At 40.4% G+C, this 13931-nt stretch overlaps 1 protein-coding gene across 1 annotated transcript in view; it reads left to right on the forward strand.

Annotated features, from left to right (window-relative positions):
• Positions 1–388: 388 nt before the first annotated feature.
• Positions 389–13931, forward strand: part of myo1eb (myosin IEb) — a 43961-nt gene continuing 30418 nt past the window's right edge. The window contains exons 1-8 of the mRNA XM_080425317.1: positions 389–666; positions 5212–5349; positions 7540–7629; positions 7865–7959; positions 8095–8182; positions 10129–10218; positions 11424–11555; positions 12897–13031. Coding sequence (XP_080281443.1) covers positions 664–666; positions 5212–5349; positions 7540–7629; positions 7865–7959; positions 8095–8182; positions 10129–10218; positions 11424–11555; positions 12897–13031 — 771 coding nt within the window. The 5' untranslated portion in view covers positions 389–663. The remainder of the gene's footprint in view (positions 667–5211; positions 5350–7539; positions 7630–7864; positions 7960–8094; positions 8183–10128; positions 10219–11423; positions 11556–12896; positions 13032–13931) is intronic.

The following is a 13931-nucleotide window of genomic DNA, read 5'->3' on the forward strand; positions in this document are numbered from 1 at the left end:
CAGAGTGGAATACACCTCCCAACCAATAGGATCGCGTAGTAGAAAGCATCGGGGAAAAAATCGAAGAAAATGGCTGGCAATCGAATAAAAATACTTTTTATTGAACAATACGGAAGATACGGATACTTAAACGCGGGCGTTTCGATTTTTTACATCCGTAGCCGTGAATTTAGAACTTTATATTTGAAATCTAAACGTTTATGTAGATGTAGCAGTTGTAAATGTAAAGACATCGCAAACCAAGAACAAGTGGTTCCATGACGCTTGTGACAGACGAGCGTCATGTGAACCATGGCTAGGACTACACTACCCATGATTCCAGCTGGGTTGCGAGTGAAGGAAGGTGTTTCCCTACCTGTCCACACATGTTACAACAGGGATTCCCGTCCAAACCAAACCTCCAGACACACAAAAACACAGTCCACATCTGGAAGATTGACAAATCTGACACATAATCTGGATCCGGTGACATCTTGGGGACAGCAGCTGTGATCTGTGCTACACAAACAGGGTTATAGTGTTGTTTTATAGTGAGAGTTTCACCATGTTGTGACAGATCAGAAGTGAAGTATAAGGACAATAAGGACACTCCTTTATTCTCTCTGTACCTGAAGGAAGGTTTCTCAACACAACAGAGCAGGAAGTAACAGCACAGCAGACATAATGGTGAGATCAACACTTTGAACACTTTGTTTAAATTCACCTTTTTGGATCCTGTTTTACTTGCATCTGTCGTGAGTCCCACGACAGATGCAGCTTTGTAATCCCACGGTGGGATACAAAGCTGCAAATGCTCACATTTCGGCCCTGCAAACTTTTCTTAATTTAGAAATATACCTTTATTATTATGAATGGCTTCAGTTCACAGACCTGTCAATGTCTTGTGTCAGCACTCTGTATGACAGTTTGTATTCCTGTCAGAATAAGTGGTGGAAAAAGTGCTCGCATGTTTGAGTAAAAGTATCAATACTGCAATGTAGAAATGCTCTGTTACAAGTAAAAGTGCAGAATTAAAAATGTACTATTTCACAAGTTTTAAAAAATGTATCCAAATCTTTTTTCAAATGGCCGAAATGTATATAGGGCTGAAGTGGTTACTGTATGTTTTGTAATAATGACCACAATCTACAAAGTAACTAGTAACGAAAGTTTTCAAATAATTGTAGTGGAGTAAAAGTACAATATTTGCCTCTGAGATGTAGTGGAGTAGAAGTAAAAGTATTTAAAATTGGAAATACTCCAGTAAAGTAAAAAAAATACATCAACATGGTACTTAAGTATAGCACATGAATACAGAGTACATGTACTTAGTTACTTTCCACCACTGGGTTTAATTCACCTTTTTAATCCTGTTTTACATGCGTCTGTTGTCGAGGGATACAAAGCTGCAATGCACGCATTTCTTAAGTTAGAATTATAGCTTTATTATGAATTGCAAGCAGTGGTGTAAAGTAACTAAGTACATTTACTCAAGCACTGTACTTAAGTACACTTTTGAGGATTTTTTACTTTACTGGAGTATTTCCAATTTTCAGTATTTTTACTTCTACATCTCCACTACATCTCAGAGGCAAATATTGTACTTTTACTCCACTACAATTATTTGAAAACTTTAGTTACTAGTTAGTTACTTTGTAGATTTGTATTATTATTACAAAACCCTTTCAGCCCTATATACATTTCGGCCATTTGAAAATAGCAGATCTACAAGCTCACGCATTGTGAGCTTGTAGATCTGCTTGAAATGGGACATTCTGCATCATGAGTACTTTTACTTTAGGTACTTTAAGTACATTTTGATGCCAATACTTTCGTACTTTTACTCAAGTACATTTTGAATTCTGGACTTTTTTTTTAATACTATAGTATTTCTATATATGCAGTATTGATACTTTTACTTAAGTAAAACATTTGAGTACTTTTTCCACCACTGATTGCAAGTTCAGTTCTCACCCGAACCTGTCAGTGTTTTGTGTCAGCAGTATGACAGACAGTTTGTATTCCTGTCAGATTTTTCCTTTATAACCACCAGAGAGCTGTCATCAAGAGAAAACTGCTTATATGCAGTTTAATAGTACATCCATCAATAGGGAATCGTTTGATTGACTATTGATTACTACAGTTTTAGCTCCATTTGCTTTAAATTGATTGTTTATCAAGTGTTCAGCTGCTATAAACACAAGTGCACTGGTAAACTTTAGCAGTGAGTCTCTACTCTGTAGTGTATGTACATTGTAGGCTACAACATAACCCTGTTTAACACTGTTTATATAGAATTAGACTGCCAGGAATTCTAGTACTGCCGGTTTTCTATAGCACCATGACCTCTAGACTAGTACAGCTGGTTTATATCCTACCAGGACCTCTAGTACTGCTGGTTTATATCCTACCAGGACCTCTAGTACTGCTGGGTTTCTATCCTACCAGGACCTCTAGTACTGCTGGTTTTCTATCCTACCAGGACCTCTAGTACTGCTGGTTTATATCCTACCAGGACCTCTAGTACTGCTGTTTTATATCCTACCAGAACCTCTAGTACTGCTGGTTTATATCCTACCAGGACCTCTAGTACTGCTGGTTTATATCCTACCAGAACCTCTAGTGCTGCTGGTTTCATGAATCATATCCTATCAGGACTGCTGAAGGTCCAAGAAAGAGGACCCGTGTTTAGTGTTAAGCTGAAGGTCCCAGAGGACCAGTGTTTAGTGTTAAGCTGGTAGGGAGGGTCAGGACTCAGGATCCCCAGAGGTAGGTAGACGTGTGAACGTGTCGGGACAGAGCTGATCCTCTCTGTGCTCCCAGGAGAAACAGGAATGCTGGGAATTCAGATCCCTTCAGGACAAGAATACTACAGTTATCATGAAACCGCATCTGAACTACTGTCGAAAATGGCCCTCAGAGTGGTGTTGTCTATTTTATTCTAATGTAATTAGTTCTGTTATAGGCTATACTGTACTGTACAGTACAGTACTGCTTAGGCTTGGGCACTTGGGCAGTGTCAATTGTGTCATACTGTACCTTCATAGCCCGAGCCTCCCTTCCTGACATTTAACTAGGTCAGTGGTTTTCAACCTTTTTCATGCCAAGGACCACTAAATTGATATACTTTATATTTGGCCACGGACCCCCATCTGAAAATGTTTTGTGCCAGGGACCCCCCAGAAGCAAAATTTAAGTTACAAATGTTCGCTTTAAAAAACACATATATTCAAAGATATGCACACAAGATTTTTCTAAAAATAGCAGATCTACAAGCTTATAGCGCGGCACTCGGTGCCGCACTATGAGCTTGTAGATCTGCTATTTTTGAATAGCCAAAGCTAAGTGGTTAAAAATTATTGTGACGCTATGTTAACTAATTTCTCTGGGGACCCCCTGGTACCCCCCCCAAGGACCACTGGTGGTCCCCGGACCACTGGTTGAGAACCACTGAACTAGGTTATAAACAGTATATCATGTATATGATAGTGATAGAAGTCATTGTAGCATGTATGGCATTGTCTACACCAGTGACGCTCAACCTTTTTAATTTCAAGGACCCCCAGTTTGATATGCATCAGGCCATGGACCCCCATTTTATACTTTTTTTTTTTTAATCTCTGGGAGCCCAATCTTGAATGTAAAATCCTCAGTGTTAAATTAACTTGAGAACTCTGGAATAAATGTAACCGAATGGATGTGTACGGTTGGTTCCATTTGGTTCCTAACTATCAATATTATATGGGGACCCCTGGGAGCTCCTTCAAGGACCCCATGGTTGTACCCTGACCACACGTTGACAACCAGTGGTCTGGTTTCCGAGGCTAGTGGTCTAGAGACTGCAATGCTGTGTGTCTAATAGGCTATTAGCCTACTTAGACTTAACTCTTCCATTGAAACCGGGAAAGCATTTGTGTCATTTTAAGATTTTTGCGTTGGCTATTCAAAAATAGCACACATGCAAGCTCACAGAGCTTGTTTTTCAACATTTTTGAAAAATCTTGAAAGTGTGAGAAGTTGAGAACTAGTGATTTAGAGGGCATTTGTAGAATCGACCTCAGGTCTTAATGGGTTGAGTACTTATAGACCATACATAACATAGAATAATGAATCGATAGGGAATAAGCGCCCTTTTTCCATAGATTAAGCATGCCTTGCTGGAGGACCCCATGATGTGATACTGACACATCGGTGGTCTGAATGGAGCTGCTTACACACTGACAGTTGAATACAAATCATGTGACTAATAAACTGCTTTTGTAGTTGGAAGAGGTCATCTCAATGTAAGGTTTTATGTGGCAATTTTTAATTTGATTTGTGGTTTGAAACAGCGATGACCACCATCTGTGATGTGTGTGTGTGTGTGTGTGTGCTTGCACCACACCACAGAACAGATCACTGAAACACTGTCGCACATCTTGAATGGCTGCTATGCATACAAAGGGATCTACATAGCACGTCACAATAGAATAGTGGAACTCATAGCGAAGGACATATCAAAATATCATGCATCTACAGTGAGAATGTACAAACATTCCCGTGTCATTTCATACATGTTCCATCTCTGTGATAACCCAGACATATTTACATCTTTGACAGCTAATACACCAGATGTTGTTGTGGTTGATGAAGAGTCCAGGGAAGTGTCTGTTTTAGAGATGGCATGCACCTTTGACCTTAGCCTAGAGGAGGCCTTTATGACCAAGGTCATTACATACCAACCACTCCTACATACCATCTCAGAGCTGGGCTATAGGTGCAGACCATTTGTTTTCATATTTGGCAGCCTGGGACATACCCACAGACTGGTTGTTAGAGGGCCTCAACAACTTGGGATGCCCAAAAAGGAGGCAAAAAAGGCTGGCAAAGTATTGTGCTATCTCTGCTATAATTGACAGCCGCCATATATGGCAGAGACGCTGTTACTTATACCCCTAGAGTACTGAGCGACATGTTTATTGTATCAGGAAAACTTATGCCATGATTTTGTCAATGTAACCCTACTGCACCTATAATATTTGTGTCCCTGTATGTATTCTCCTTTATGTGGACATAAATAAATGGTTAGTGTGTGTGTGTGTGTGTGTGTGTGTGTGTGTGTGTGTGTGTGTGTGTGTGTGTGTGTGTGTGTGTGTGTGTGTGTGTGTGTGTGTGTGTGTGTGTGTGTGTGTGTGTGTGTGTGTGTGTGTGTGTGTGTGTGTGTGTGTGTGTGTGTGTGTGTGTCTCTCTCAGGGGAGTAAGGAGAAATACCATTGGCAGACTCAGAATGCCAAGGTGGGAGGCGTGGACGACATGGTCCTGCTGTCTAAGATCAATGAGGAGTCCATCACAGACAACCTGAAGAGGAGATACATGGACGACTACATCTTTGTATCCTTAAAGTAGCTCATGTCATCTCACCGTAGTGAGAAAAAAAATGGGTTAATATATACTATCTTATAAATTGTGGAAGTCTATAGACTGAATTAAATACATGCATTGTTTTATCCCTGCTTCTGGTTATAACCAGAATCAGGGATAAAACACATCCCCAGCCGCCAATACAAAGGAATGTCCAGAGCCAGAGGCCCCCCTCTCATAATACATAGACCAGGGGTCTTCAACGTTTTCAGGCCAAGGACCCCTTAGCCGAGAGAGAGATAAAGCAGGGACCCCCCCACTACGTATTGTATAACATTGCGTTGCAGATAAAAAATGTTTCGTAGAGATTCCGTAGAGAGTTTCATAGACTTTGACAGCACTATCCTCAGTGTATGTTGGATTAATGTGTATTTTCAGACATTTAACCACTTAAACCATCAATACTTAGTCTGCTCTTTTTCCCCTCTCTACACCAAACCTCTTGGCCAAAAATAGCCGATCTACAAGCATGTAGATCTGCTATTTTTGGCTGTTCCACTCAGAATAGGGATGCTAGGGTTCAAGTGGTTAATGTAAAGAACATGATCCTATCACACAAAGATTTGGTGGCCCCCCTGTAGTAACTCTTGAGGACCCCCTAGGGGTCCCGGACCCCCTGTTGAAGACCCCTGGCATAGACCATTCTTATGGTATAGTGCTTCTTTCTAAGATAACATTTGAGCATACATTTCCCCACAGTGATTTGTAATGTCTAGTAAACATCTCTGGTCACTGCATCGGTGCCATTCCAGACCACAGACCATAAAGGCATGTGCAACGTCGTCCATGGTCACCAAAGAACCACAACAGTTTAGTGGTATTCTGATGCAATGATACATTGAACCCTTTTGATGTGAGCTACTGATGACACCAGTCACCAGTGTCTATTGTGTCGATTAAAACTATGACGAAAAATGTTCGTCGATTACCTTTTTTTCACTGACGACCATTAGATTAAAAAAAGCTACGATGATTAAAACTAAGACTAAATATTATTGACAATTTCGTTAACAAATAAAAACTAGACTAAAATGTTAGTGGAGAAAGAGATCCAGTAGAACTAAAAGACAAGTCATTTTATGTTTGGTTGCGCTCGGGTGTTGCGCTCTGAAAATAGCCGATCTACAAGCTCACAACACGCCGCGCTGCGACGTGTTGTGAGCTTGTAGATCGGCTATTTTCAGCATGCAACCAAGTGTAAAATCAGCCATTACGACGCCATCAAGGCCTGCCTAAATACAGTTTAGTCGACTAAATCAACTGTAGATTTAGTCGACTATAATCTTATGATATTTAGTCGTCTAAAACTAGACAAAAACTAAAACTTTTCAGATGACTAAAATATGACTAAAACTAAATGGAATTGTATTCAAAAGACTATGACTAAAACTAAATCAAAACACTGCTGATGACACCGCTAGCTTGTAGTTGAAGCTATTGACACGGTAGACATTTAGCAGATGCTCTTATTCAGAACGACTTACAAAGCACAAGATAGGAATAAATGACATGAAGCCTGGTCAACAAACTAGTAGGCCTGTCACAATTATCACATAATCGCCTAATCGCAATTATTTGAGATAATCACAATTATTTTTGCATAATTGTTTCCATGTTGAAAAATGTTCGTGCATTTAAATACAAAAATAGTGGAAATAGCTGATCTACAAGCTTACAACGCAAGACGTTGTGAGCTTGTAGATCTGCTATTTCCACAATTTATAAGATAGTATATATTAACCCATTTTGGGCGGGAACCCCTATTTGTAACTATACCTTTCTGGACGGGAACCCCTTTTGGGGTTCCTGTTGCTATGTATGTACAGTATATAGCAACATACATTTGTTGTAATCTTTGAATAAATATTTGAAGTTTTTCAGAAAACTTAGGTCAGGATTTAGAAGGTGTTTTTAGAACAGGTCTAAAATGATCAAACATGTCAGTCATTTTGTTTGTAAGTTATTTGTCATATCTGCCCTGTGGAAGGTTTTGTTTAGGAAGCCTAAAAGCCAAACAGAAATGTCATACTCGTGACAGCCTTAGTAAATAGTTGAAGATTGAAAATTCCTGTAATCAGTGACAGTTGTGATTATATTTCTACCTGATTATGTTGGTACTGTATGTTGGCACCTTTTGTGTTCCTTGACCTCTGACCTCAGACATACATTGGGTCGGTTCTGATCTCAGTAAACCCGTTTAAACAGCTGCCGTACTTCTCTGACAGAGAGATAGAGCTGTACCAGGGAGCTGTAAGTACTGTACACGCACACACACACACACACATACACACTTTTTTTTGTTACATTTGGGTACTGTACTGTACTTGAGTGGAGTATTTCCAATTTTCAATACTGTATTGATACTTTTACTTAAGTACAAAATGTGAGTACTTTTTCCACCTCTCCTCTCCTCTCCTCTCCTCTCCTCTCCTCTCCTCTCCTCTCCTCTCCTCTCCTCTCCTCTCCTCTCCTCTCCTCTCCTCAGGCCCAGTATGAGAATCCTCCTCATATATACGCCCTGGCTGACAACATGTACCGTAACATGATGATCGACTGTGAGAACCAGTGTGTCATTATCAGGTGGGAACGTGGATTTGTTTTATTTTATTTTGTATTTATCCAATGAATTATTAATCAATTATAAATTCAGGTAACCAGTTGTGACAGTCTGTAAACAAACTGTGTGTGTGTGTGTGTGTGTGTGCACGCGCGTAGTGGGGAGAGTGGTGCAGGTAAAACGGTTGCAGCCAAATACATCATGAGTTACATTTCTAAAGTATCTGGAGGAGGAAGCAAAGTCCAGGTGAGTCTACAGTACACCTCCTCTAATACAACCTCTAAACCTCCTCAACTGTTCCTTTACACCTGCTCAACCTTTCTACGCTCGTATTCACCTCCTTTATATGTTTCTGTCTAGAAATGTGTACCTTTAACAGTCTGTTGCTACTCCTATTCTCCCTCTACTCTTCTATTTCTCATCTCTTCCGTCGTCGTCCTCCTCCTCCTCTTCTTACAGTATGTGTCGGCTGTAGCTGAATGGGTAGAGAGCAGTGGTGTAAAGTAACTAACATTTACTCAAGTACTGTACTGTACTGTAATTTTGAGGTATTTTTACTTTACTGGAGTATTTCCAATTTTCAATACTTGTACTTCTACTCCACTACATCTCAGAGGCAAATATTGTACTTTTACTCCACTACAATTATTTAAAAACTTTAGCTACTAGTTACTTTGCAGGTATAATTATTATACTATGAAGCATACATTAACCACTTCAGCCCTATTTTATACATAGGCTATTTGAAAATAGCCGATCTACAAGCTCACAACGCATCGCATCGCGACGGTTGTGAGCTTGTAGATCTGCTATTTTCAATCATTTTATTACTTTTACTTTCGGTACTTTAAGTATATTCTGATGCCAATAATTTTCTTCTTTTACTCAAGTAACATTTTGAACATGCCTTTTACTTGTAACAGCTTATTTTTATATTGTGGTATTGCTACTTTTACTTAAGTAAAATATGTGAGTACTTCTTCCACCACTGGTAGAGAGGCCGTCCGGTAATCAGAATGTCGCCGGTTGGCCCCCCTGGCCCTGGTCTATTATGTCAAAGTGTCCCTGAGCAAGACAATTAACCCCCTGACTGCTCCCTGGGTGCTGTATTAACAACACCCACTGCTCCTAATAGGATGAGTTAACCCATTAAGACCTGAGGCGATTCTTTAAAATGTTTTCTAAATCCTAACAAAAAAATAGCAGAAAATAGCATATATACAAGCTCATAGCGCGGCACTCGGTGCCGCGCTATGAGCTTGTATATCTGCTATTTTTGAATAGCCAAAGAAATCTAAAGTGACACAGATGCGTTCCAGGTCTTATGGAGAGGACACATTTCACATATCATGTCCAAATGTACTGTGACAAATGCTGCAAAACAACCAAAGGGAACTAAAGTATTATTATTATATTATAAAGAAAACATCACATGGATGCACCTGGGACGTATCATCAGTGTTGTAGCCTGGGGTCATCGAGTGTTTCGGGGTCTCGCAACAACATACACCCTCGCCCAGGTGACCCAGCCGGGGTGGATCAAGCCCCCGACTTATGTCCCAGTAGCTACCCACGGTCAGACCTCTTAGGGAATGACAGGGCCACTCAGTCCTCTTCTCCGGAACTACTTTGCCGGGACTGGGGGAGAGGAGAGGCTCTGGCACGTGGAGGGACTAGGCTCTGTGGGTGGCCTCCTGGCCGGGCTCCTCCTTCGTCTCACCAGGTCCAGGACCTGAGCGCTTAACTCATTCAGTGCCACATGACGTCTAAGACGTCACGTTTTATCGCCATTGTTAAGCCCTGAGCGCCACGGGACGTCTAAGACGTCATGAAAAAAATAAATAATAATAATAATGTTCAGAACCCAAGATATCATTATTTGTAAATTTGCTGCTCCATTCACTTCTTGTTTAACTTCTTACTGAAAAAGGCTGTATCTCGGCTCCTAAGCACTTTTTTTTTACAATGAATTTTTGGCTCTGGCACTGGGACAACACAACCAGAAATAAGTCTGGCATTGAATGAGTTAATGCCCATTATTATTATTATTACTACATCTTCTTACAATTCTGGTTTCTTCAGTCCTCCACATTGTGTTTCTACTGTCAATTGATCTTCTAGGATCTGATCGTTTTACTGTCTGTCTGTCTGTCTGTCTGTCTGTCTGTCTGTCTGTCTGTCTGTCTGTCCAGCATGTTAAAGACATCATTCTCCAGTCAAACCCTCTGCTGGAGGCGTTTGGAAACGCCAAGACGGTTCGCAACAACAACTCCAGTCGTTTTGTAAGTACCAGTGTTACCTGGGGGATGGGACGGTGTGAACGCAGTTAACACGTCAAATTCCTAATAGATAGTACAGACAAATAACTAAAATAAATGGCTCAGATTGATCTAAATACAAAATAAAGAATTTAACAAGCAGTGCTACACGTTTGTTCTGTTTATCAAAGCAGTTCTCAAGGTGCGTTCACATTGGACACTACTGACTGCTACACGATTGATTGATTGATTGATTGATTGATTGATTGATTGACTAATCGAGCGAGCGATCGATCGATCGATCGATCAATCAATCGATCGATCGCTCTTCCTCGTGGACCTACCTGTGGATTGTACCAGTGACAGTGACCTTATGTGGACTATGTGGTCAAACTCTCTGCACCTTAATCCTGCACCTTAAAATGTACCACGTGCTGATTGTTATTATTATTGCACCTTAACATCCATATCATGTTCAGTATACCTTCTGCTATGCTCACGCACTTTATGTCTCACCTCAGGTACCGGAGAGATATACTATGTGTAAATAATTCTGTAGATAAATTGTTTGTTTTTTATTATAACTTTTTAATTATTTATTATATATCTCTCTCTCTGCCCCCCTCTTTTATCTTTTTATGGAAATAACAAAAACGATGGAGCTTGCACAAAAAAACTAATTTCACCTGTTGTTTTACACCTGTCCATCACGTCACCAGCCTTTCCACCGTGGAGGAAAGCCTGGTATTCGTTCTAAAACTAGCCGCGTTATTTAGAAAGAAGGAATCGGGGTTCCGGTGGTTGGTTCCGGTTGGCGTCACATTGTTTTTGTTCCCCACATAATGCGAATCAATTAGTTTAGTCTTGCTAGTAGCGCTATGAGTTAGAATAGAAAATGTATTGGACATACAATGATTATTATACCAAACGAAACGATTATACCAAACTAAAGCAGTTTTAAACCAGGGGAATCATTTTGAAGGTGCACAGCGCCGGCCAACTGATGACGTAATGTTATTTCCGCTCCGACCGGATCAGAAACCCGAAAATGGTATTGATCCCAGGATACCTTTTTTTGTGTAGAAACAGGAACTCGGTTTGGCTCCTCCCCTTTCTTAGTCCACTTAGTCCCGGGTGCTTCTGGGTTTATTCCTACTAAACAACAACACTACACAAAAACAATGTGGTAGGGCAGTGGTGCTGATTCGGATGTACTGTGTGTGTCACAGGGGAAGTATTTTGACATCCAGTTCAGCCGAGGAGGAGAACCAGACGGAGGAAAGATCTCCAACTTCCTGCTGGAGAAAACCAGAGTAGTTTGTCAGAACCAAGGAGAGAGAAACTTCCATATCTACTACCAGGTACTATTACTACTACTACTGCTGTAATATGGAACACAGAACCTTAAACATTAAATATCTTGTATACATTTTGGAAATCATGTTGTGGTGTCAGGAGTGCAGTGTTCATTTTGACAGCAAATTCTGATTTAGTCTTAAGGTCATTTCAGACGGGAAGCGCGCCTATGTAATTCATTTTCAATTAGAGGCGGGCGATTATTTGGGACACGAGGAGAAGCTGTGGGGCGGTGAGGCGAGCGGGCGCGGTCCCATGAAATCTTCGCTCTCGTGCTTGTTTGTGAGCTGGATTGTGCTGAGCTTTTCTTTTCCCCGCGCCGCGCAGGAGGACAAAATGACAATGATTGCGACGCGATCCCCGCTGATCCGAGCGGTAACGTCCGCGTCCACCGCTCCCCGTCTGTAAAGACCTTTAGTCTTAGCCTTTTGAATAAGACACTATTTAGTTTTAGTCCTATTTTCTCATCTGAATTGTCTTAGTCTAGCCTTAGTCGACTAAATATCAAAACATTTGTAGTTTTAGTCTTAGGATCTTAGTCAACTAAATGAACACTGCAGGAGTGGGAGAATTCCACCCTGGTAAACTCACACAGGCTCCATATAAACAAATACAAGTATATTTATATCATTAATATACCTTTTAATTTCACTGTTAAGTTAACAGTAGAATGCTTCCAGCGCATGCTCCCCACATTTAGCTACATCCTCCACTCGTTATTGTTTTGATATGGATATGGTCTACTATGTAAATATCTGAAGTTGTCCTGTTATCTGTTGCCCTACCTTTTAAAGTAAATAATACACTCAAAATAGGCCTACGAAAACTCAGTACAAACTGAGTACTACTACTATTACTTCTAGTACTACAGCCTTAATGTTCCATAACCTCATCATTTACTGCAAGTACTACTACTACTACTAGTACTACTATAGCGCAGTGTCTCTCAAACACTGGGTCGGCACCCATTTGTGGGTTGCGGGCCCATCAGAGTAAATGTCCCTTTATTTTTCACTTCCCACATTTTCTTTTTCATTATTATTTCAAAAGATTTTCAAAAATGTCCCCAAATAATGCATATTTGTTTCATAAATTAAAAACAAATTGAAACATTTTTCAAACAAATTTCATGAATAAATTAATACAAAAATCTAAGAAATCCCATAGATTAGAAAGAAAAAAAAGTAGTGAAAATAGCTGATCGACAAGCGCATCAGAGCTTGTAGATCAGCTATTTTCACTAGTATTGGGTCCCAGGGAGACATATAATGTATCTTTTGGGTCTCGAGCTAAAAGGTTCGGGAACCACTGCTATAGTGTGTCTGTCCTATGTGTTGTGTGTGTAGCTGTTGGAGGGAGCGAGTGGCGAGCAGAGGGAGAACCTGGGCATCACCACGGCCGATTACTACCTGTACCTCAACCAGTCTGGAACCTACACCGTAGAGGACCTGGACGACAAGAAGGAGTTCGCCGATACCATGGTCTGTCTTTCAGTCTGTCTGTCTGTCTGTCTGTCTGTCTGTCTGTCTGTCTGTCTGTCTGTCTGTCTGTCTGTCTGTCTGTCTGTCTGTCTGTCTGTCTGTCTGTCTGTCTGTCTGTCTGTCTGTCAAATGTATGCTCTGTTCAAACATTTAAGGGATAGTTCACCCCCAAAAGGACTTTTTTTCTATCGATTAGTCGCCCCGTGGAGACTTGAATTCATGGATATTTTTTTGTTTTTGTCGCCAATAATTTGATGACCAGCGGACCGGTAGGCAGCGGTTCCAGTAGGAGACACAAAAGGAGACTCTTTGTGTCTCCTACTGGAACCGCTGCCGGTCATCAAATTATTGGCTTAGAGAATGTGACAAAAACTAAAGAATATCCATGAATTCAAGTCTACATGGGGTGACTAATCGATAGATCATTTTGGGGGTGAACTATCTCTTTAACATCAAGTCTCAGATGGTTTGTTTTGGATGTAATGTTTCAGTTTCTGCTCTATGTTGTGGTGCCCCCTACTGTTATAAAAAGAAAGCTCGACCCACAACAACCTATTTTTCCAAAAATAATTTATAAAGAAAAAAACACTGTTATATCATTCAATTACATCATTGGAGACAAAGAGTCAGAGAAGTGATTCCTCTTGCATATTCATTTATTTTAGTTTTTGGCTGTCACAAGCCAAAGCAATTATCAAGTTATTGCATTTCTATTTTATACGAAAACCTCCCAAATGAAATCATACATTTTTCAGATGAAAAATAGTGTATAAAATGAACTGTGGAAATGACCTCTCTAATCTAATAGAACTATACGTATCTAGAGTATCTGTACATATACTGTACATGTACTGTATATCGTTGCTGTTGGGTGGAAAACTCCAAAAACCTTTCTTTTTT

The sequence above is a fragment of the Gymnoscopelus braueri genome (assembly GCF_963280865.1).
Source record: "Gymnoscopelus braueri genome assembly, chromosome: 4".
In the NCBI taxonomy this organism is placed as follows: Eukaryota; Metazoa; Chordata; class Actinopteri; order Myctophiformes; family Myctophidae; genus Gymnoscopelus; species Gymnoscopelus braueri.